The sequence below is a fragment of the Caretta caretta genome, chromosome 13 (assembly GCF_965140235.1).
Source record: "Caretta caretta isolate rCarCar2 chromosome 13, rCarCar1.hap1, whole genome shotgun sequence".
Classification (NCBI taxonomy): Eukaryota; Metazoa; Chordata; order Testudines; family Cheloniidae; genus Caretta; species Caretta caretta.
In genome coordinates this window covers 2,119,912-2,143,676 of record NC_134218.1, presented here as the reverse complement: position 1 = coordinate 2,143,676, position 23,765 = coordinate 2,119,912, and the positions used below count along the sequence as shown (strand labels likewise).

The window sequence follows — 23,765 nt, the reverse complement described above, 5'->3', positions numbered from 1 at the left end:
CATTCACGCACTTCCTCATTTTGCCTGCTAATATACGGATACAGAACGTTTTCTGCCAAAATGTATTTAACTGTATTGTCCCCCACGTTCATTTGGGACTGTCTGGACTGTTTCAGAGCAGTGAACCACTGGAGTAAAGCTCCTAAAAGGACACACAGTCTGTATAAGATAAGTACATAATATGTGAATATATACTATATACCTTCGTGTGAATATGCAATATTGCTATATTGGTTTAAATTAAGGAACTTGAGTGCTATTAAATAGGCTATATGTAAAGTTTGCTACATAAAATCGTTTAAGGACTGAGCACATTTTCCTTTTGTTTTTTATTTGTAAAGAGCAAATGGTTTCTGAAGTCACAAACAACAACAGGAGCCTTGAAGGTAATTAGTTTCCTTTTTTCTCTCCGTCAAAAGTCAGTGGCTAAGTCAGGTGCTTGGATACGGTCTCAGATGAAAGATAATTTGTCTTCCCTGTTTAATTCCACCGTGTGGAATTATTGTGAAGTTCTCCAGATTGCTGAAATGCAGGAGGGCCAGTCACTCAGGCTGAAATGCAGGAGGGCCAGTCACTACGCAAACTTCATTTACAGCCCTGACCCTGCAAACAGTTACCCATGTGTTTAACTTCAGACGCTGGGAGCAGTGCCTTGGAGTTCGCTGAGGCTGCTGTCAATGTACAAAGTGAAGCATGTGTGTATCCTTGCAGGACTGGGTCCTGACTCCTCTCAGGAGAGTCTACGTGGTAGATAGACCTTTCGCTGGCCCTCTGTACTTACAGGGGTAAATTTCAGTCTAAGAGATCAGTCTGCTGGTTAAAAGTTAAGGGTCAAATGCAAGTTGGTCAGAAATTGGTTTGTTCTTGGAATTCCGCTATACCTAAACATGTTGACAAAATGAGATGGGGCGAAGGGCCGTATAATGGTCGACGGAAAATGGAGACAATGAGGCGGGGGCTGGAATATAATTATTCCAGTATTCAGTGGGATGCAGCAAAGGGGAGAAGTAGCCTATCTTTATGGACCGTATCGGGGGGTCGCCGTGTTAGTCTGTATCCTCAAAAACAACAAGGAGTCCGGTGGCAAAGTGGTTTCTTATCCACAAAAGCTTATGCCCAAATAAATCTGTTAGTCTTTAAGGTACCACCGGACTCCTTGTTGTTTTTGTGGACAGTGTTTCCTTACAAACTAGGCAAAACTGAAACTCCGGAAGGGACAGGAGTGTAGTGAGACAAGGCCCAGTCGGGAATGGTGGTAGCAATTTAAGGACGGCTGGGTTCTAGTCTGCTCTGCCACTGACTCAGAACTGACTTTCACTCTCTGTGCCTCTTTGCAAAGTACTAATAATGATCATACCTATGTCACAGAGGTGGTGGTTGGCTCTTAAGATGCTTCATTCTGCAGACTAGCAGGTAGGGCCCTGTGGACTCCTGGTGGGTGCTGTGGTGAGAGCCACGGAGGGGGCAGTGATAAACAAAGGGCTGTGTGTGGCAAAGAGGCTGCTGCCTGCCACTCGATTCTCAGGGGTCCCTTTTCACTGATTACAGCAACGAAGGCGAAAGCAAACTGGGAGCGGAGCTGCCTGGGACATCTGGCTCCCATTGTGGGTGCTGAGCACCTGAATCGGGGCCCTTTGTCTCTCTTTGCTGCGGCTCTCTGTCGTTAACGCGGGGAATAATCATCCTTCTTTTCTGCCCTCCTGTGTCTCTCGTCTGCCTAGATTGAGCTCTTCGGGGCGAGAGCTGTCTCTCACTGTGCGTCCGTGCAGCGCCTGGCACTGTGGCGTCCCGCTCTCGTTCTGGGCCTCTAGGTGCTACTGGGATCAATAACACTATTTTTAAAGGGTGTGTTCATTGTATTAAACAGACAGTTGTTTATCGTGCGGGAGAAAAAACCCAGCCACATTCCACCCGCTGTTTGAGGGGGGCCTTTGCCAGACTTGCAGGGTAAGTCACTAGTGAGGGTGGGTGGGGGGGGCCGGGGGAGAAGGCTGGGTCAGGTCACTGTCGGTGTGTAGTGACTCTGGCTACTGCAGCCTGCGAGGCTTTGAGAGCAGCTGCCGAGCGGTGTGGGGTGAGAACCAGCTGGTGTGGGAAGCCCCAGGGCCTACGGGAGCTCTGCTGACCTTTCTGTGTCGGGGTTATACTTCGCTCTGCCAGAGGGATGCTGGAGGGGCCACGCTGTGACTGTGCGCCAAGGCTGGGGAGGGTGCCGGTCACCCCTCCCGGGATAGGGCAGGGGAAGGTGGAGCCAGGGTGCCACACCCTTGTCCTGCCCATCAGAGGGGAGAGCATGCGGCACCCTTCTAACACCAGATCCAAAGCCCATGGAAGTCAGTGAGACTCATTCCATTGGCTCCCCTGGGAATTGGATCCGGCCCCTATGGGAACGTGCGGATGCAGAGTCTGCTGCCCTGTGCATCCAGGAGCTCTGGGAGACTCCCACGGGACACCGGAGAGGTAAAGCTCCTTGCTGCCTCTCAGCATGAGCCAGAGCCTTCCTGGAGCCTCAGGGGTTTTGGCGTGCGCCATGTGCCCCCTCCGTTCTCTCCATCTTGCCTAGTGCTGTTTGGGGCTGTCTCTGCAGCAGACCCCGGGATTCTAACTCTCTGTTGGGTGCTTCTCGCTAGGATCGGTTCCTGGAGCTCTTCTACATGTACGATGAGGACGGGTACCAATCTTATTGCACCGTCTGCTGCGAAGGCAAGGAGCTGCTGCTGTGTAGCAATGCCAGCTGCTGCAGGTAGGCACCCGCCACTGGTGGTTCTCCTTCTCCAGCAGATCCTGGGCTAAGTTCCCTCTCAGCTGCGCGGCTGTGCCCCAGCCTGTTAAGCACTGCACAGGCGCTCAGGGCTGTGGTGGGGAGAGATGCCTCTCCCCTAGCCCTGGACCTGCCGCGGCCAGGGGAAGAGGCACCTCTCCCACCTCAGCCCAGGTGCTGCTGCAGGGATAGACAGCTGGGGGGAGCTCTCTCTCCCCGCTGAAGCCCTGGGGCAGCCTGCACCCCAAACCCCTCATCCCTGGCCCCACCCCAGAGCCAGCATCCCCAGCCAGAGCCCTCACCCTCCTGCACCCGAGCCCTTTGCCACAGCCCTGAGCCCCCTCCCAGATGCCGAATCTCTTGGCCCCACCCCTGCCACATGAATTTTGTTATGTGCACCAAGGTGGAGGTGACGTGTCACACATCACCTCCGTCTTGGTGTGAATAACAAAATTCATTCCGCACGTGTGGGAAAAATTAGAGGGAACACTGAATTCCTGGGGCAGACGCTGCGGGGGGAGGGGGCTCAGCACTGCTAGAAAATCTGGGCAGTTGGGTTTCAGTACCTAGGTTGAGGAGCCATGGGATAAGCAGTCTGATCTGAAAATGTTGGCCTCCAACCTTTATGCATCCCATAGGTGTGGACTAGGACAGGCTGATCAGTGCAGTAATGGGGGCTGAGATTTTCAGAGGAGACTGGAGGGAGTTGAAATTCAATAGGACCTGGCTGGCTGGCTGCTTTGAAAACTCCAGCCAGAGAAAGGGAGAAGCCACTTCAGACATAGTTCAGAAGACACTATTTTAAGTCTCTGTAATACTTTCCCAGTGGCTCCTGACTCGCCTTCCCCAGATTGTAACCCAAAAGTGTACAGCCTTTCTCTTTACGCACTGTTGTCTCAGTGAGTTCCGCTGATCAGACCTGGCTTGTGGACAGCAATTCCCAGGTGAAAGCACTATTCCCTGGGCCTGATTGTGGTGTGCTGTGCTCAGCAGACCGGCCTGCCTCATACCTGAGCGGGTCTGTGAACGTAGCCCTTAAAGAGAATAGCATGTGCCTTGCCCCGGATGCAGGGGCGTGAATACCCTGGCTGAACACATAGCTGGCGTCATCAGCTCTAAACACCTAGAGATACATGCATTCCACAGGGATGCCAGAGAAGTCCTGGGGACCTACTGTCTCCCTGAAAGGTGGGAGAGATGAGAGAATTGGGCTCCATGATATTGTCCTGTCCTGGGGAGATTTACGAGCATAATCTTGGAGGTGGAAGGTGGCTCAGCGGAGGAGCCTTTGGAACTCGGAGTTACCGTGTTCTCCTGGTTTGCGCAGGTGCTTTTGTGTCGAATGCTTGGAGGTCCTGGTAGGGCAAGGTACCTCAGCAAAGGCAAAAGAGCAAGAGCCCTGGAGCTGTTACATGTGTCAACCACAGAAGTGCTATGGGGTGTTACAGCGCCGGCCGGACTGGAACGTACGGCTGCAAGACTTCTTCACCAGCGACAAAGGACAGGAATATGTAAGGAAATCGACCTGGGGCAGGAGTGCAACAGATCTCATGTGGGGATGGGCAAGAGATACTGAAGGACACTAGCGATGGGAAAGGACATGATGCTGTGTAGGACATGGGAGTGGGGATTTGCACAGAACCCAGAGTCGTCTGGACTGGGGCAGCCTCAGGCCATACAGCAGGAGGGCAAGCAGCAGAGAGGAAATGTTAGCTACACATATGGACGTGAAGGTGGAGGGGCAAATCCTCAGCTGCTTTTAGTTAGCCAGTGCACTTCAGTGGCGCCATCACAGCTTTCCTGAGCCGAGGATGTGCCCCGGGGAGAGCAGCAGAATGGCCGAAGGACAGCTGAAGAGGGAGGAGGAATTGAGGCAACAGGGAATGTTTGATCTCTCTGGTTCTTGTATGGCATGCGTCACTGTGGTCTCTGAGTGCTTGAATCCTTTGTGCTGCCTATAAAAGGGAGGTTAGCATCTTCCTGAGGGGTCCTGCTGACTCTTATCTGGGATTATGGGAATCTGCTGGATTCTTAAAACCACTCCTCAAAATCCTCACTTTTCTGTTAGCATTTGACCCAGTCGTGGTGCCCTTTGTGTTACTGACTTGTGTTTTCCTGCTCACACGTCTCCCAAGGGTTCTGGGCTTACAGATCCTTTCACCCCCAGCAGAAGCTCTCCTGAAGAGATGCCAGCTGAGAGCCACGTAATGACAGGGCTTGGGCCTGCCTCGTGGGGCACTGAGATGTTACCCAGAGCAGGGGAGTCCTGCTGCAATAGGAGCATGAGCCGGGCTGAAGGTGCTGCCTACTTCATTTCTCTCTCTGTTTAATTGCAGGATGCGCCTAAAATCTACCCGGCAGTCCCTGCAACAGAGAGGAGGCCAATTAGAGTGCTGTCCCTATTTGATGGCATAGCAACGGGTGAGGAGCCAAGAGAGCTTATTTATGAATGACTAACAGTATTAAATTTTGCTGATTATTTATGAATGACTAACAGTATTAAATCTTGCTGATTCACACTGCTCTCGCGCCTGCCATCCGGGGAGCTCCAAGCCCCTCACAAACGTGAATGAACTCAGCCTCATGGCACCCCAGGGTGCTAGGTCATTGTCATCATGCCCATTAAGCAGATAGGCAAACTGAGGCACAGAGTGAAGAAGTGACTTGGCCAAGTTCACACAGAATGAGCCTGAGGCAGAGCCAGGATTCTGAGTCCAGTGCTTTACCCACAAAACCACCCCTTAAAACTAAATGCGGAGGACGAAGAGTCCAGAATCTGAGTAGCTGCTCTTTCTGCTCGACGGAGGGAAGTTGTGGTGGGAGAGGGCAGGCACGTGAGACACAATTGCTGTTGTCCCTTCCATTCACCAGCGGAGCCTGAGCACAGACCCAGCTTGCTTTTTAACTGATATGGAGAATGTGAGAGCAAATCAAGCCAGAGGTTGATGCCAACATTGTGTCCCAGGTAGAGCTGGCTGGGAAACGAGAATTCCAGTTTGCAAAAAAAAAAAAATCAGAGGTTTTGAAATGTCGTCTTAATTTTTGCGTTGGAGGGAGAGAGACTGACCCCCCCCCGAACAGCCTGGCAGGTAAAGCACCCGCCTTGGGCCAGGGAGATGAGGTGCAAATCCCTTCTCTGAATCAGACCAAGCAGGGACTTGAACTTTGGTTTCCTGCATCCCAGCTGAGTCCCTAACCACTGGCCTGTTTGGGTGGGGGAGGTTGTCCGTCTTTCTTTCAACACATCTGGGGCAAATTGCGTTCTGCTGTATGTAAGACGCAATTCCACTGACGTCAGTCGAGTTGTATTTGTTTTTACACCAGGGCAGGATTTGACCCTATAATTGAGCTTCAAGGTGAAGAACCATCAGCTTGTTGAAATGCACCCAATTTGGCCATAAGACCATGTCATGCTCACTAAGTGCACCCAGGGCAGTGTGTCCTTGCACACATTGTGTCCTCTGCCAAACCTAGGATGAATTTGGCAGTTACACGCTATATAAGTTCTACCGAAGTCCTGGACTGGATGTGGGTGGGGAATGGATTCTATATAGTGAGCTTGACAAGACATAAATGTTGAAAGCTGGAACAGTTGAGCTTTATAAAGCAAGGGCCTGATTCGCTGAGGTGCTGAGCAGCCTTCTTGCCCACTCTTTTCAGGGAGAGGCGAGGGAGCTCTGAGGGCTTCCCTGTAAGATGGAGCCCCCAGTGGGGAAATGTCTCAGGGCAGGTGGCTTGACTACTGAAGATCCAGTTCTGCACACACCTCCCTCACCCTGGAGAGAATGAATGGGTGCTCCTGGGAGAAGTCCAAAGTGTTCGTTGAAGGCATCTCTCTATGGAGCTGATCTTCAAGGGTGGCGGGGGAGCTCAGAGGACCAGATTCTGCCACCCTTACTGACATAGAGAAGATCCTTCGTTTGCACTTGCTCATGAAGCACCAGGGTGGCACAGAGTGTGTGTTATGGGCCGATGGAGGAGGATGGGGGACTGATGAGAACCACCTGACCAGAACTCAAGCTGGGTGTCTTTTCCCCAACAGGTTACCTGGTTCTGAAGGACCTAGGCATTAAAGTGGAGAAATACATTGCCTCTGAGATTTGTGAAGATTCCATTGCTGTGGGAACTGTCCGGCATGAAGGGAACATCACATATGTGCATGATGTCAGGAACATAACCAAGAGAAACGTGAGCATAACCAAGAGAAATGTGTTCTACGGAAGGGCTGGCAAACACACTTGCCACGCCCAGGGGGATTTACTTTGTTTTATTTACTACTGAAAAGGAGAAGTGTGAGCTGAGTGTGCAGACCTGTGATACAATTGTTGTCGTGCCCCCAGTGGCACATACTTTAATGGGAGAGGGCTGTTACCTGGTGTTCACTGACACTGAATCTGATTGTCTGTCCTAGATTGAGGAATGGGGTCCTTTTGACTTGGTGATTGGTGGAAGTCCCTGTAACGATCTCTCTATTGTGAATCCTGCCAGAAAGGGTCTGTATGGTAAGACTGTTTGTTTCTGGAGGGAGGTGGTGGGTAATGGGGAATGGAACATTTCACCTCTAGCCCACTGGTTCATATCCGGCCGGGGTTGGTGCTGGCTCCAAGATTCTACCATCTGCTCTGGTGACTGTTTGGTGGTTTCTGGGAAATGACTTGGTGTCTCATTCCAGTTCCTGGTGGACAGGAGTCCAAAACTGCCGCCATAAATGGTGTTAATATGTTTCCCAGTTGGCACCTGCTGCAGGGAGGTCCAGGACTGAATGGACCCTGGAGACTGAGCTTGTCTTACCTCTGGAAGGGGTTCCCACTACTAGTTCAGGGTGGAGACGCATTTGCAGCGCTGTGTGAGGGAAGCTCTTGCTGTTCCTGCCTGCGCCATCGCTCTTCCGGCAGACGGGAGTCTCTCTCTCCTTTCTGGGCTGGGGTAAGCCCTCACAATCTTATACGTTCCCTATTGCAGAGGGAACTGGGAGGCTGTTCTTCGAGTTCTATCATCTCCTCAATTACGCACGTCCCAAGGCAGGCGAAGAGCGACCCTTCTTCTGGATGTTTGAGAATGTCGTGGCCATGAGAGTCAATGATAAAAGGGACATTTCTCGATTTTTGGAGGTAGGAGTCACTGCAGACCATTCCCTGCGTTCCTGCTCTGCAGACAAGGGCCTAGAACGGGCAGGCTCTTGCATCCTGGGATGAAGCTGGGTTGTAAGAATATGTATGGGCGGTGGTTGTGTAGGGACCTGAGGTTAAAAAGCTCAAACAAAACAATTGGGGAGGAAGGATGTTCTAGAGGATGATGCACAGAGCTGGAAATTGGAGGATATAGGTTTTATTTCTGGCTCTGCTTCAGATTTCCTCTCTGACCTTGGGCAAATGGCTTCCCCTCTCTGTGCCTCAGTTTTCTCATCTGTAAAATGGGATTAATAGTTCTTAGCAGCCTGGCAGGAGGATTGTGAGCTTCCGTTGATTAGTGTAAAGTGCTTTGATATTTCCAGTTGGAAGGTTTTAGGGAAGTGCAAAGCATTAACTCTCACAACAACAAAGACGGTGGTACAGAGAAGGCTGCAACTTCTGTGGCATCATTTGCAGCCCGTCTATTGCGTCTTGTAAGAGTCTCTGCCTAGGAGGATAATTCTGTCCCTGACCCAAAGTAATGAACAGTGAGACACTGGAATTTGATCAACATGTGTCATTGTTATTCATTTGTATTGCATTGGCGCCTAGGATTCCTGATTCTGGATCAGGACCCCAATGCGCTGGGCCCTGTACGCACGCAGAACAGACAGACATTTATGCTGGCTCCCTCTGAGAGGATCTACTGAGTTTTTAAAATTGTATGTAGCAGAGAATGCACTTCCCATGCTGGGCATTGGCTTCAGGGAGCTGGAGGATGCTGCTCCAGCCCTGGCCACTGGCACACAGGACTTCAGGGAGCTGGAGGATGCCGCGGCAGCGCTTGGAAATTTAAGGTCCTAGACAGACGGCCTTTTAAGCCCTTGTTCACTGGTTACCTGAGGAGCAGGGCAGTTCGCCAGCCATCTCTGTGCAGTGAGTTGATTTGGAACGCTGCTGGAGGTGGCTGCAGTTAGTGCTGGGTGGTGCGGTTTATGCTGGTCACAGCTGCTTCTCTTTAATCTTTTCCCTTTTTCTCTCTCTTGGAATGCAGTGCAACCCTGTTATGATCGATGCCATCAAGGTATCAGCTGCACACAGAGCGCGCTATTTCTGGGGCAATCTGCCTGGGATGAACAGGTAACTCTTCTGTTTGTGAAGCTCTCCCGGTTCTTTTCTCCTCGGCACCACGTGCAGCTCCTGGGAGCCAAAGAGACTCACTATCCTGCCACCCCACAGCCCTTTGCAGAGCTCTGTTATCTTCGTCGTAACAATGGTTCTGTTTCTGCATTGCACTTACCGTTAGCAATTATGTGAATCTGGAAAAATTGTAGAGTTTGGGCCTGATCCAAAGCCTATTGAAGTCAATGGGACCCTTCCCTGGATAGCAGGGCGCACCGGCTCAGGCCCTTCGTGCAGTTTGCTGGAGCTGTACTAGGAATTTCAAACTCGTTATCCTCCATCCTAATGGGTTGCTCCAGCAAACTCTAGTACAGCTGACAGGACAGTGAGTAATCTGAATTCCCCTCTGCCGCCACACAGGGCACTTGGTTTCCCTTGCTTAGTGCTGTGAGATTGGGATACGGTCAGCACTCTGGGTTTGATACGTTTAACAGACATTGTGATAAATGTACCCAGTTCTCTTAAGCAAAACACTACCCTGTTTCCACCAGGTGGAGAGTCTCTTGCTTCTACAGATACCAGTTCAGTGTTTGTAAACCCACATGCACAATTGCCTTTTTAGAAGGACACTGACACTCCAGTTCCCTATGGACCAAAACCCACCACTGTGAGTGGCACTGACTGGCCTTCCCCCTGCTGACAGCCTCAGCATAAGGGAACAAGGGTTTGGAAGGACCGTAGAGCTCAAACTAAACTCTCCGTCCCAGAGATGGTCCATCCAGGGCCGTAGTAAGGCCCATTTGCAGGGCAACATGGGGAAAGCTGGCATTGTTGCAGTCTGTTCATCCTCAGAAAGCTACAGGACAGAGGCTCCACCCTCCCTGAGCCTTCTGTCCAGCCCCTTTCACCATCACCAAATTCACAGGAAAAAGTTATAATAAAATTACATTGCAATTAAATAAAATGATGCTAATCGTGACCTTGTTAACCAGAGATTCCTAGCAACGGCAGGTGGAATTTTCACACATCAAAATACTCAGTAAGTAAATACCGACGAAAATAAACCAATGGAATCCCTCATGGATTTCTGAACTTTATATGCTTGATTGCACTTTAATTGCCAATACTTTTAGGAGTTATAAATAGTTAAAGCTGCACCTGATGGAAATAGGCATTTGGAAAGTGAAAGGGCAGTTGCTTGGCTTCTGTTACATCTGCATTTTGAAAACTGTAGTTGCACTTTAACGTGTTTGTAACTGAGCATAGAAATTAAAGCATGAGGTCTTAGTGGTGTCCCACGGAGGTGGGTTTGGGGTCAAATTTTCAAGTGACTGAATCCCATTTTCCAAATCTATGGGCACTTAGGAGTCAAGTCCCATTGACTTTTAATGAGACGTGGGATCCTAAGGGGCTTTTGAAAATGGGACTTAGGCACTCTTGAAAATGTTACCCATGAAAACCTATTGAGAGCATTGCAGAAAATGAGTTACCAGCCGCATGTCCCAATTTAGAACCTGTGCCTATGAACAACAGCTGATTAAATGAGGCTGACTGTACTAGCTGTTGTTGCTACTTGACCTGCTTCTATTAATTTAAAATGGTCAGGTATCCACAACAGTTGTAACAGGATAAAACCCTACAATTGTCGCAGTGTAGTTGTAGCCGTGTTGGTCGCAGGGTATTAGAAAAACAAGGTGGGTGATGTAATACTTTTCATTGGACGAGCTTGTCTCTCTCCTCAACAGACGTTGGTTCAATAAAAGATAAAGATATTACCTGCCTCACCGTGTCTCTCTCATCACTTCTGCTATAATTTTTAAAAAATGTTTCCTTCAGACTGTTGAGAGAGAGAGAGAGAGACTGTCAATGACTCACCATAATTGTATTATTATGGATCATTCCCTGACCCTTTAATCATTTCTGATCACATCATGATGTGTCTGATGGATAGGGGCAGCCACTGTAAATTGCATAACTATTGTACATTACCTGAAACAAGTGAACTCTGCAGGGAGACAGCACTAGCAGCCTGTAAAGGGGTGCGGTTGGTTTTGTAATATGGCTGACCCCAGCCAATGAAGTTGAACAAGGGCATGTACAATGTCGTTATAATGTGGTTGAAGAGGCAGGTATGGTCTGGAGAGGGAGAGAGGCACTGTTCCTCTCTGGAAAGCTTAGTATGAGAGAGATTCACAGACGACCTAGGATCTGTGTATTCAGACAGCTGGCAGCACATTGCAGGAAGGGAAGGGGTAACAGCTCAATTCTGTAAGCTGTAGCTCCATTCTGCTTTACAGGTAAGGAAGCCACAGCACTTCGGAAAGGGATAGAGTGGGGGAGTGGGCAACACAAGTGACATCTGTGTCTGGTACATCCCAAGGATTCGCTGTGTGTAGTGGAAGATTCTAAAGTCCCAAAGGACAGGAGCAGTGAAAGCAGCCTTTCGGCTGGGTTCCTGCGTGGTCCTATATTTGAAGGAAACAGCTTATTTGTTCTCTTGGAAGAAGCACTCAGTTGTTACCCTCCTTTAAAGAACGCTGCGGTTCAAAGTGAATTGATATCTGAGCCCAGAGCTCCGTACTTTGGGGATGTGATTAGGAGATATTTGTAAATAGATTATATGCTCTTGCATCATCTAATAAATAGGCATGTTCATTAAAGCCTCTTAAGTAGTCAAGAAATGTGAATCAGCGTTTGAGCATCAGTGGGCTTTACCACTGGAACACTCATTTTTCTGTTTATATTTCTCAAGCTGGTGGAGGTTTGGTTTCCATCCCTCATTGACATTGTAGGAAAAGGAGTCTCACGACCTCTCTCCTCACCTGTGCCTGCCATTTTAAGGTGGGAAATGAAATGATACAACAAGCCAGGGATACAGTTGCTAGGTATGGCACAAAAAGAATGTGCACAAATCCTAGTAATCGGTTGCCAGACTTGTTGTGCAGGTTATTCCCCTTCACAAGTAGATCTCCAACGGTCACACTGTCTTTGAAAGAATCCAAGAAAAACTCCACTGATCTCTTGGTGTGTTTTTTTTTTTTTTTTTGTAACGTCATAAATATTTCCCACTTCTTACAACTATAATTAAAGAACAAAACCAGAAGCCCCGGCCAGCCATTAATGTCATGCTTCCCCCATGACCTTGCTTGGTTCTTCTCTCTTTTGGGAGGTTTCTGGAGTCTGTTGCCTCTTTTGCGTAAAGCTTGCTTATGCTGAGCAGGGCTGTGTGGGGCTTTCACAAAGGGTGTTCATGTGTATGAAATGATAATGGTGAGGCTTTATTTTCACCCACTTGACTTGCAGTCTGGGATTACATTTGATTTTCACCTTTTCTTTAAATGATGCCGCATTCCCTGCTACAGCAGAGGACGCAATGAATTTTGCACAAAAGAAAAGCTTGATGAAGGACTAGAGAACAGAGTTAATTGTAGAGTGTAATGAGCTTTGCCTGTTCTCAGGCCTCTGGTAGCTTCCAGGACTGATAGAGTTGAGCTTCAGGACTGCCTGGAGTACAGTAGGATAGCAAAGGTAAGACTCGCTGTTCAACCCTTTCCCTTTTCTTCCTTGGGGCAGTCTGGTATTTCTCAGCTTGCCACGAATAGCACTTACTCGGGACGCAGGCACCTCCTGGGGCTCCGTCGCATAATACTGCATGCTATAATAAGGGATGTCCTTTCTGGTGGACGCTCTAGTTGATTTACTCTCAAGGATTCTCTGCTTTCTCCTGGACTTGTGGATATTCTCTCTCATTTCAACCCTAATGAGGGATTTCTCTGTGGTTCCAACCTCTCTCTCCCTCCCTCCCCCACACCTCCCTTACCTTCCCCTCTGTTCTGCTCTGTGGATCTGGTGAGACAGATGATGCTGGGCTTCTGTCTTGTTCATAGGGGCTTTCTGTTGAGGTATTGTCCACACAAAAATGAGAATGTACAAATGAGGCCCAAAGCTGAGTGTTTGGCTGTAACTGTGGGGACTTAACGCCATATGGCACAGTCCTGGTTAATGGGCACAAACCCTGGCCTGCTACTTTTCCTTGTTCCCAACATGCCAACGCTATTCCTACAGGAGCCACAAATTGCTGCTCTCCCTCTGGATCTCTCTATAGATATTTTTAATTCTTGGGAGCTATGGATTTCACTGCCCAGGTAAAAGTAGCTCCATCTATTTCCATATACTTTTTTTTACAAATACCCTCTTCTGCGAGTGCAACCACTTCTCTTCAGAGCTGATGTACCGGTGGTTGCAGAATCCGTTGCTGGCATCTGATGCATATTGGTGCAAATACTAAAAATGCTGGCATGCAAAATCCCTGCTCCCTCCTTTTATCATTCCCTGCGTAGATCAGCCCTGGTCTCAGGACGAGATCTTTGCAGGATAGCCCACAGAACATTCATCTGATCCCTAAGACTAAGCCCAGAAGTTCATGTCAACTCTTGTTGTTTTGTTCTTCAGCTGAGGAAAGTGCAAACCATAACGACTAAATCCAACTCCCTCAGGCAGGGGAGAAGCATGCAGCTCCCAGTGCTCATGAATGGGAAAGAAGACAATTTGTGGTGCACTGAGTTAGAAAGGTGAGCGTCACTACCAAGGGGTGACTCAGAGAGAGGTGGAGGGATGGGAGAGGAAAAAAAAGGTGGGGATTAGGTAGAACCACACGCCTAGGGCATATCTATAGGGAGAGTCAGTGCACGGCAGGCTGGGGTGTAAATCCACAGCGCTTCAGCCTGCCGTGCACTGACTGGCCATGTGGGTCTTTTTAGTGTGAACAAAAAGTACCGTGGAGCGCACTGACCTACTGCTATTCAGATCAAAGGGTCTATGGAACTTTTAGTGCACAGTAGCAGGGTCCATCTGGCCAAGCCCTTAAAGATCTGTAGGAGGCGCTGCATGCATCTGCCAGCTCTTTCCATGGGAGTCTGTGATGGAGTTCACTGGCTCTTCAGGGTGAGACTCCAAGAGGGTGAGGCCGTACTCTAGAAGCCCCCTGCCTTAAACTGGTTCCTGGAAAGGAAATACTTCTACAGCGTACACTGGAGAGATGTGTGCAGTAGGCATAGGAGGTGGCCTTTTCTAACCTGGCAGTTCCTTAGCAAGAAGCAGAATCTGTTGACCCTCCTTGGAAGGGGCCTAGGAGTTTACACTGCAGGCTTTCTGGCTTGTCACTAAGGGCGATGGCCCAGGGAGCCAACAAGGGGGACTTCTCAATGGTTTGTGGACTCTGTAGGCTTCCCTCTTGCTGTTGCTTGCTGCAGTTTAATGACTGAAAGAGCCCCCAGTCCTGATCCCTGGGCAGAGAGGTCTTGGGTGTGTCGTCTGGTTCTTTTATTTCCCCTTCCCTGGTTATGTTTTAAATAAAGCTGGCACCCCAGGAAAGGGGAATTTGTTAATCAGAGCATCCAGGGTCTCTTCAGCCAGAACAGCTGGGCTCTGCTGTGGGGGTTCTCTCAGTGGAATTAGTCCAGGCATGTGATGGTGGAACGCGCTTTGTTCTTTAGTTCAGGGGGATTCCAAAGTTCAGTTCTTGTGGAAACTGGTTTCCACGTTGCGCAGTGATTCTCCAGTGCCCGACACGTCTGTCTGAGCTCTTCAGGCAAGTGATTGGATACATTCACTTGCCTTGTGTTTCAGTGGACAGCAGTAATAATAAATAATAATAGAGACCGCCATTCAGATAAATACATTACTGCACTTCAGTCAAGTGCAGCACGGTCACTGCATTTCACCTGACTGTCGGCACATCGGCTTTTCCGTATGACAGTAGCCTGTTGCTGGGCTTCAGAGAAGAGAGATTATCTCTGCCTTTCAGTAATACAAGAGAACCAAGATCATAGATGCATGGAAGGAAAAGTACTCCAACAGTAGCGTGGGTCACTAGATTTCAGCACCTGAATGGAAGCTGAAAAAACCCATAAACCTGAGTTAGGTTTGTGAAAACCATGAGTATGGAAGTGTGTGATAGCCATGTGGAAACATAAAAGCCATACCAGAATCATGAGACTAGACAAGCTTTTACAGATGGGGGCAGAAGTGATTTTTCAGGATACAGATCTCTACAGGAAAGAAAAAATATGTAGCATATATGGAACACTGTCCTAAATGTGAAGTAAATACCCTAATACTCCCATTGGCGTCAGTGAGAGCAGGGTCAGGGTCTTGGGACCAGATTTGTAAAACGGAGGAGGGGGCTTCTTTAATGTGAGCGTAACATGTACCTAAAATGGAACTGTGGGCACAAATCAGAGAGATGCTTGAGGACTCTCACCTATACTTCCAGTGCAGAGACAGTAGGCAGAGACTGTGCCCACAGAGTGGGGGTCTGGGCCTCATCCCTGTGGAAATGTGCCCCTTAGTGAGACAACATAGTGACCAGCACATGAGACATCCGTGTAGAAATAATGCCGTGATGCTATGCAAGGGCACTCCACACCAACTGTGTGTCATACAGGGTAGGGGGGTGCTGTCTCCATGACAACACAGAAGTGGGCATAGGTGAGAGCATGGACTACATGCGTGCTACTGCAAAGAGCCACAGGCCAAAACTCCTCCAGTCCAGGAGCTGTACAGTTGCTCACCGTCTGTGGGTGAGGGAATCCCTCCGCTGGAACACCCAGAGAACTCATGCACAAAGCCCAGTGCCTTGGGCGATGCACAGGGTCAGGGTTCTGGCCCTCAGGAATAACCCAGTGACTACAAGGACAAGACATCATCAAAGTGTAACGGCTGTTCTAAAAGCTTCTCCTCTCTTCCTTCCCCCTGCAGGATTTTTGGCTTCCCCCTTCACTACACGGATGTGTCCAACATGGGGCGTGGAGCACGTCAGAAGCTACTCGGGAGATCGTGGAGCGTCCCGGTCATTCGGCACCTGTTTGCCCCGCTCAAGGATTATTTTGCCTGTGAATAGCAGGGATTCCTTTGTCTCTTCTGGTAAAGATGCACTAGCTCAACTGCCTGTGTGGGAGAGGGAAGGAAGAGAATGGCCCACAAGCTCCATTACTTGGTAGGAAATGGTCCCCCGAGCCACACGCTTTGGGAAGGAAGTGTGGCCCTGTAGGGAGAGTGTAGGAAACTTTCTTTAACCAAAGAACCTGTTAGGGTGACTTTTTCAAAGGGACAGAAGACAACGCTCTTTAGAAAATACCAAACACAGAAGCTAGCTTACCCCAGCCAGGAGAGCGTAGGTATGGTGGATGAGACACAGAGCATTAATCATTCCATTTTACTGTACAATTGAAAAGTAGCAATTCAGAGGCTGGGTGGTGAAAGCCCCTGGCTGGCGTGCTGCAACCAAACTTGAAATAGGTAGAAACAAAGCTTTTGTGAAGACAAACCAGCCTCTCAAAACAGTTGCTAAGAAATCAGAACGGTAGCCACAGGTATAAAGAACCCTGTCAGGTTACTGAACGAACAAGCGGGATACAAGAACCAAATCGCTTTTTACATTTTTTTTATTTGTTAAAGTTTAATTTTGTGTTTAAACTTTTGTTGCTGCTTTAAGGCATTACATGAGAATGTGGAAATTCCTAGACCTGAATGTAGCTGAAACTGAACTGTGAGGTGATAGAATGACTGTTCTAGTTAGAGCTAACGAAATGTTGTTGTTTGTGTTTGGCTGTAGTTTTACCAATATTCACTCCTTCCTTTTTAAAACATTCTTTTAATTTTTACATTAAGAACTGCTGAACAGCTAGAAAGGTAAAACATTCATCAGTTTCTGGAGGGTTTGGGCTCCAAGTCGAAAAGGAAAATGTTCTCTTAACGTTTTGCAAACGAATGTGCTGAAATGGGCAGGAAGGGGCAGCGCTCTTGTTCAATGCTGTTTTTTTTTAAAAACCGCAAAACTTTATTTTTATTAACTGTTTTATAAACCTGGACAGTGTTGCCAACACAGTGCTGCTCAATCCTGATCCCACTAAGTCTCCAGGAGTGAAATCCTGGCCCTTTGAAGTCCATGGCAAGACTTCCATTGACTTCAGTGCAGCCAAAATTTCACCCTAGGAATTTTGCCCTGGGCTTTGGCCTGATTCTTCTCCCGGGTTAGTCAGTGGTGCTTTTCCTGCTGACTACAGTGGGGCTGGAGCAGGCCCGTGTTAACAGAATAGGAAACCCTCCTGCCATGGAGTAAACGCTCAACACCCCTCGCCCTCCCCCGGGAGAGTCAGTTTTTATTATACGGTCTATCAGACAGAGTCTCACTGTTCCTATCTCATCTGCCATCCCTGCACATGTAGCTAATGTCTGTTAAGAAGCATAGAGGGTCACATTTTTACTCTGATCTTTGCCCGCCCACAGGCACAAAACGGTGTGCAAAACAGGTGGGACAGGTGGGCCTCCACCTGCACCAGTTGTGTGCATGGCCCCGGCCTTGGCAGGTGCAGTCAGCTACCCATTGTGAAGTGGATGATGCCCTTTGCTGAGTTGGGTTTGACCAGGGTTGAAAATCTGGCTTCAGGCTGAACAATTAAATATGGATCTAGCGCCACGGGAACCTTCCTGTCTAATCCACTGCCATGGTCTGAGAAAGGAACGTCCCAATCAGGTCCAGCCGTCGTGATGGTGGCTATGGCAGACCTGCTGCCCCAGCGCCTTGCTGAGGGTCTCACCTTACTTCCTGCCTTTACTGGAAAAAACAAACATTTGAAACGTTGAAAGAAACTCCCAAGACTGACTGGCGTTCGCTGGATCCTGAATTGGATAAAGCCTAGACTCAAAGATTTCACCATCAAATACATTAATCACGGGCTGGGCAAGCCAGTGTGTAGGGCTCGCTTGCATATTGTACATATACCATGATGAACAGTCTCTCTGACAGATCTACTAATGGCACAGGACCCTTTGATAGGGAAGTCAGACTTTTTTCCCCGCAGAGCTTCTCCTAAAAGTGGCACCCTCATGTGCATATTGCCATGCTTTTGAAACAGTCCAGGACTTCAGCTCCTCTGTCCTCTCCTAGCTCTGTTCTTCACTCAAAACAGTGGCCCCAGTGAAGTGAAGCACTTTTTATGCCCATGCTTAATAGTATGCATGTGCTTATAGAAGTGCTTTGCTGAATTGCATTAAGTGTTGCTATATCTGATTTGACTGAAAGCAAATGCCATTGCATCTAAGAAAAGGATCGAGCACTAGACAGACCAATGGACTCTGGATAGTAGTTGGAAGGGCTTCCATTTTTTCCGCAGCCTTCAAGCATCTCTTGCTTTTCTAAATTAAGAGAAGCCTCTGTCTCCTATGCCAAGTAAACATCTGCCTGCCCCCTCATACAGTCTTGCAGGCTGTGTGAAAAGCTGGGCAAACAGAAGTCTTTCTGCATTGTGCTCAGCAGTGTTCCTAAAGGGCAGCCTCCACTTTAACAGGGATCCATGAGAAATGAGAGCATCCCTATCTCTGCTCCTTCTGCCCCGCCTTGATAGCAGGAGACCCCTGTGCATTTCCTTCCCAGGTCCTAGAAGAGGGCATCATCTCCAGTGGATGAAAACTCTCATGTTTCCTACTCCTCTCATGGTGTCGCTTACCCTGTGTTGAGCTGTTTTTGATCTACGTGCAGATTGTTTCCCACCTCCAGCCGCAGCTGCAGCCTGCCTCCTCTTGACGCCCAGAGTCAGCTGGGAACTGACAGCAGGGGGAAGCAGGTCAGAGCCATGGGAGACGGGGGTTTTCCCACAGAGGAGAGACTGAGTAATGCTCTCCTCTCAGTCCTGCTTGGCACTTCCTCCCCAGTTGCACTTGGAAACCCTGTCAGTTAGCTGTTCCCAGGTGACATCCACTTGAGAATGCACTGATTCCAAAACAGCGCTCTCCTATGTGCTACCTCCATTCTTTCTAAGCAACTCAGGGACAAGAAGCAGCCTATCATCTCCCTTCTTCATTGCACGCCCATAAACTACATAGATGTGACTCAGGAGACACATGGGGCCAGATTTTCAAGTGATGCAGGTGTTCAAAATGCTCTTCTCAAGTGAGCATGCAACTGACAAGTCTGCATGCATTAATGCACATGCAGCTGGCTAATTGGGTGCCTTTGTGTGCAAAGTTGGAGTAACTCCACATGCATTTGCATGCCTACCTCGTCTCAAACTCTTGAAACAAAAGCTAAACTCTGAACCCTAAACCTATTCTGGATCTGGATTAGAACACTAATTCCTCATCCCAGCCCTAGTTTACTGTAATGTGAAAGCATTTTATAGTCCCTGAGCTCCAAGTGGGTGGACCGCAAAACCCGACAGAGAAGAACAGAGCTTTGCATGTTTGCAGGAGTCTGCCCACATGGAGCTCATGGCAGAATTGAGACTTTAAATTCAAATGAGACAAGAAGATTACAAAATCCTCATGTGAGTCCTCCATTTATTTTAGCCTTTGACCTTTTTTCAGACTGAATTAACACACACAACCTCAACTCAGCTTCATCTTTGAATTCTCTATCCCAGTTTTTATATCCTTCCCTTCCTCATCAAAAGAAAAATTAATAAATACAATGCAGAAGATTTGGAAAGCAAACAAAGATAAGGAAAAGAGGAATAAGAGTTGTCTTGGCATTAAATTTACATGAAAAATTGTAATTTTCCGCAAAATATTTTTTCCCTGTGAAATCTGCCTTTTATTACGTGTTTATACAAATGTTTTAAGGAGAGAGCTGCATTTCAGGAATTCTATTTTAATGATTCTTAAAAGCCTTTTACTCTCATTGGTGCTATTTTTTTTAGACTAAGGATTTTAATGTCAAAACTTTTGTGGGTGATCTTTTAAAATCACGACAAGCTTGTATTTTTGTTGTGTTGCAATAATTCATGTTTTCTGTAAAATGGGCCCAGTACCAAAGTGTGAAAAATCAAAACTCTGCCTTGTCTAAACAGTTTACTGCTTTTCTTATGGAAAAGAAAAAAGATCAATGCCCTGAGTTTACCTTAACATTTATCACAGTTTAATTAAAATCAGTATTTCTATACGACTGGACAATTTTTTTTTAACAGAAACAAGAGAAAGTAAAAAAAAAAACAGTACTGTGCTGGGAAATGGTGGTGATAAGAAATGTGCTTAAAATTAGTTAGCTGTCCACTTAGTATTCTTATCATGTGAGTAGAAGCGTTATTACCACACCCACACGGTTATCTACCAAGCATCTTAAACACCTAGCTGAGGTGATCATATCCACATTGTTCCTCACTCTGAAGTGGATAAGAAGCCAGTGGTACTTTATCAGTTACAGCTTGACTTCTCTTCATAGGGATGTTTGTGGTCATCTAGAAGCCTTTGCTCCTGGCTGTGAATTCTCTGCCAGAGAATTTGGTCTGGCCTGACTGAAGACTTTTCCCTTATTTTTCTTAAAGCCCGTGATACTAATTAGAAGTTTTAACTGTTTTTCTGAACTGTTTTTTAGAGAGCGAAGCCCCTAGAGAAGGCTGTTGCAAAAAGAACTATATATAAATTATAATTGGTGAACCTTCTGCTCTCTAAAGCATTAGAAACTCACATGATTGGACAGGAATTTCTAAATAGTTATTGCTAAAGAAACACTCCTCTTGTTTGTGTTCATCATGCTCCTTACGTTACAGTGCTACATATCACATGAGCAAAGACATATCTTCAAGATAAACAAAAAAGGAAACTAACTGCAAGATATGTTAAAAATATACATGCATCAAGGAGCAGCATAAACTTTGTATTTTTGTTGTTTGCTTTTGCACATTGTAGTCATAAAGATGAGGTATTTTCTATATTATGTCTCTAGCTATGTGCAATATGTACAATGGAGACATACAACAAGGAGACATAATTCTCCACTGCCTGGCATCTTGTGTCTCCATCTACAGCTATACAAAGTGAGTGCAGAGCACTGGTGAAAAGTACAACACAGGCTGAAGAACAAAGAAGATTCAGGTCCTTAGCTATTAACACCTACCCAGGCTAACATGGTCTTCTAGGGAGCGATGAGAAGTTTGAGTATGTGAATGCAGGGAAGACAGAGTCATTGACTGATAGTACTGAGGTAGATTCCATGCAGATTTAAAGAACAATTTACACTTGTCTTTCATCTTGTGAGGATTTCTTTTAGCCCTGGATTGAGGATGAGCAATGGCTACTCATTTGTTGTACCCAGTGATGAGGACTGGTGATGCCTTATTTTCCTGTTGGCAAATGTTTTTATACCCTGGGAGGTTGAAGTGGCAGATGATGTATTCCTAGAGCAGAGGTGGGCAAGCTACAGCGGCCTGCAGGACTGTCCTGCCTGGCCCCTGAGCTCCTGGTCGGGGAGGCTAGCCCACGGCTCTTCCCCCGCTGTCCTCCCTCCCCTGCAGCCATGCCGCCACGTGGGCAGGGCTTTGGCCCGCTGCTCCTCTTGGGCAGCGTCAGGGGTTAAGGAGCAGGGGGGGGTTGGATGGTGTGGAGGTTCTGGGGGGAGGCGAGCAGGGGGAGTTGGATAGGAGCAGGGGGTCCTGGGAGGGGGCAGTCAGGGGTCAAGGAGCAGGGGGGGTTGGATGGGTCAGGGGTTCTGAGGGGGGGTGGGAAGTGGGAAGGGGTGGATGGAGGTGGAAGCCAGGCTGTTTGAGGAGGCACAGCCTTCCCTACCCGGCCCGCCATACAGTTGTGCAACCCCGATGTGGCTCTGGGGCCAAAAAGTTTGCCCACCCCAGTCCTAGAGAGTGGGGTAAGCCATGCCAGTTCTCTTTTGGTCAAGCGGGAAAGGGCTTATCTCCCTGAAATGGGGATGGGTGGCTGGGTGGGGCTGAACATGGTCCTACTTGGTGGTTGGGGGCTGCCAAGGTCTGGCTTGGGCAGTAAGGGGAGACATGGCCACTATGCAAAAGACAAACCTGAGTAAACGCCTCAGCCGTTGCTGATTCTCTTACCTAAAGTGTGCATGTGTCTTTAGAGTCCCCTGGCCCTCCCCTGCGAGGAGAGGAGCTCAGTTCCCGCCAGGGTCCCTATGCAGCCCCAGAGACAACAGGCCAAACAAACAGGGAAACTGGAGGCTGCTGGGACCTAGAGGGGTCTCTGTGCAGGATGGTCGGGGTTTGCTGGGGGGGGGGGCAGTTTGCCTGGGGCAAAGGAGGGGCTGGGGGGGAGGAGGAGGAGGGGTTGGGGGCGGAGAGGCTGGAGGGAGGGGCTGTGAGTCGGGGAGGAAGCGATGAGGTAAGGGTGGGGGAGACTGGAAGGCAGAGGAGGGGCGGGGGGGGAGGTGGGAAGTGATGAGCTGTGGACTGGAGGGCAGAGGAGGGGTGGGGGGGCAGTGAGCTGGGGGGAGGGGCCGTGAGCGGGGGGGGGAAGCGATGAGCTGCTGGGGGGGAGGGGCTGTGAGCCGGGGGGGGGAAGCGATGAGCTAAGGGTTGGGGGGGGTAGTGAGCTGGGGGGGAGGGGCTGTGAGCCGTGTGGGGGGAAGCGATGAGCTAAGGGCGGGGAGGGGCTGTGAGCCGGGGGGGGGGGGCTGTGAGCTGTGTGGGGGAAGCGAAGGGCGGGGAGGGGCTCGGGGGATGGGCAGTGAGCCGGGGGGGGAGAGGCTGTGAGCTGTGTGGGGGCAGCGAAGGGCGGGGAGGGGCTGGGGGGAGGGGCAGTGAGCCGGGGGGGAGGGGCTGTGAGCTGTGTGGGGGCAGCGAAGGGCGGGGAGGGGCTGGGGGGAGGGGCAGTGAGCCGGGGGGGAGGGGCTGTGAGCTGTGTGGGGGCAGCGAAGGGCGGGGAGGGGCTGGGGGGAGGGGCAGTGAGCCGGGGGGGAGGGGCTGTGAGCTGTGTGGGGGCAGCGAAGGGCGGGGAGGGGCTGGGGGGAGGGGCAGTGAGCCGGGGGGGAGGGGCTGTGAGCTGTGTGGGGGCAGCGAAGGGCGGGGAGGGGCAGTGAGCCGGGGGGGGGGGCTGTGAGCTGTGTGGGGGCAGCGAAGGGCGGGGAGGGGCTGGGGGGAGGGGCTGTGAGCTGTGTGGGGGCAGCGAAGGGCGGGGAGGGGCAGTGAGCCGGGGGGGGGGCTGTGAGCTGTGTGGGGGCAGCGAAGGGCGGGGAGGGGCTGGGGGGAGGGGCAGTGAGCCGGGGGGGAGGGGCTGTGAGCTGTGTGGGGGCAGCGAAGGGCTGGGGGGAGGGGCAGTGAGCCGGGGGGGAGGGGCTGTGAGCTGTGTGGGGGAAGCGAAGGGCGGGGAGGGGCTGGGGGGAGGGGCAGTGAGCCGGGGGGGGGCTGTGAGCTGTGTGGGGGCAGCGAAGGGCGGGGAGGGGCAGTGAGCCGGGGGGGGGGCTGTGAGCTGTGTGGGGGCAGCGAAGGGCGGGGAGGGGCAGTGAGCCGGGGGGGGGGGCTGTGAGCTGTGTGGGGGCAGCGAAGGGCGGGGAGGGGCTGGGGGGAGGGGCAGTGAGCCGGGGGGGAGGGGCTGTGAGCTGTGTGGGGGCAGCGAAGGGCGGGGAGGGGCAGTGAGCCGGGGGGGGGGGGCTGTGAGCTGTGTGGGGGCAGCGAAGGGCGGGGAGGGGCTGGGGGGAGGGGCAGTGAGCCGGGGGGGAGGGGCTGTGAGCTGTGTGGGGGCAGCGAAGGGCGGGGAGGGGCTGGGGGGAGGGGCCGTGAGCCGGGGGGAGGGGCTGTGAGCTGTGTGGGGGCAGCGAAGGGCTGGGGGGAGGGGCAGTGAGCCGGGGGGGGGCTGTGAGCTGTGTGGGGGCAGCGAAGGGCGGGGAGGGGCAGTGAGCCGGGGGGGGGGCTGTGAGCTGTGTGGGGGCAGCGAAGGGCGGGGAGGGGCAGTGAGCCGGGGGGGGGGGCTGTGAGCTGTGTGGGGGCAGCGAAGGGCGGGGAGGGGCTGGGGGGAGGGGCCGTGAGCCG

The 23,765-nt window shown here is 50.2% G+C and overlaps 1 protein-coding gene across 7 annotated transcripts in view; it reads left to right on the top strand.

Moving 5' to 3' along the window:
* DNMT3B (DNA methyltransferase 3 beta) overlaps nucleotides 1–19,933 on the top strand; it is a 48,336-nt gene extending 28,403 nt beyond the window's left edge. For all 7 annotated transcript variants that reach the window (XM_075118628.1, XM_075118629.1, XM_075118633.1 and 4 more), the window contains 12 exons: nucleotides 342–386; nucleotides 1,868–1,947; nucleotides 2,631–2,743; nucleotides 4,089–4,272; nucleotides 5,098–5,182; nucleotides 6,804–6,949; nucleotides 7,173–7,263; nucleotides 7,724–7,872; nucleotides 8,927–9,012; nucleotides 12,453–12,522; nucleotides 13,447–13,565; nucleotides 15,754–19,933. In XM_075118628.1, coding sequence (XP_074974729.1) covers nucleotides 342–386; nucleotides 1,868–1,947; nucleotides 2,631–2,743; nucleotides 4,089–4,272; nucleotides 5,098–5,182; nucleotides 6,804–6,949; nucleotides 7,173–7,263; nucleotides 7,724–7,872; nucleotides 8,927–9,012; nucleotides 12,453–12,522; nucleotides 13,447–13,565; nucleotides 15,754–15,895 — 1,310 coding nt within the window. In that variant the 3' untranslated portion in view covers nucleotides 15,896–19,933. The remainder of the gene's footprint in view (nucleotides 1–341; nucleotides 387–1,867; nucleotides 1,948–2,630; nucleotides 2,744–4,088; nucleotides 4,273–5,097; nucleotides 5,183–6,803; nucleotides 6,950–7,172; nucleotides 7,264–7,723; nucleotides 7,873–8,926; nucleotides 9,013–12,452; nucleotides 12,523–13,446; nucleotides 13,566–15,753) is intronic.
* Nucleotides 19,934–23,765: the final 3,832 nt, after the last annotated feature.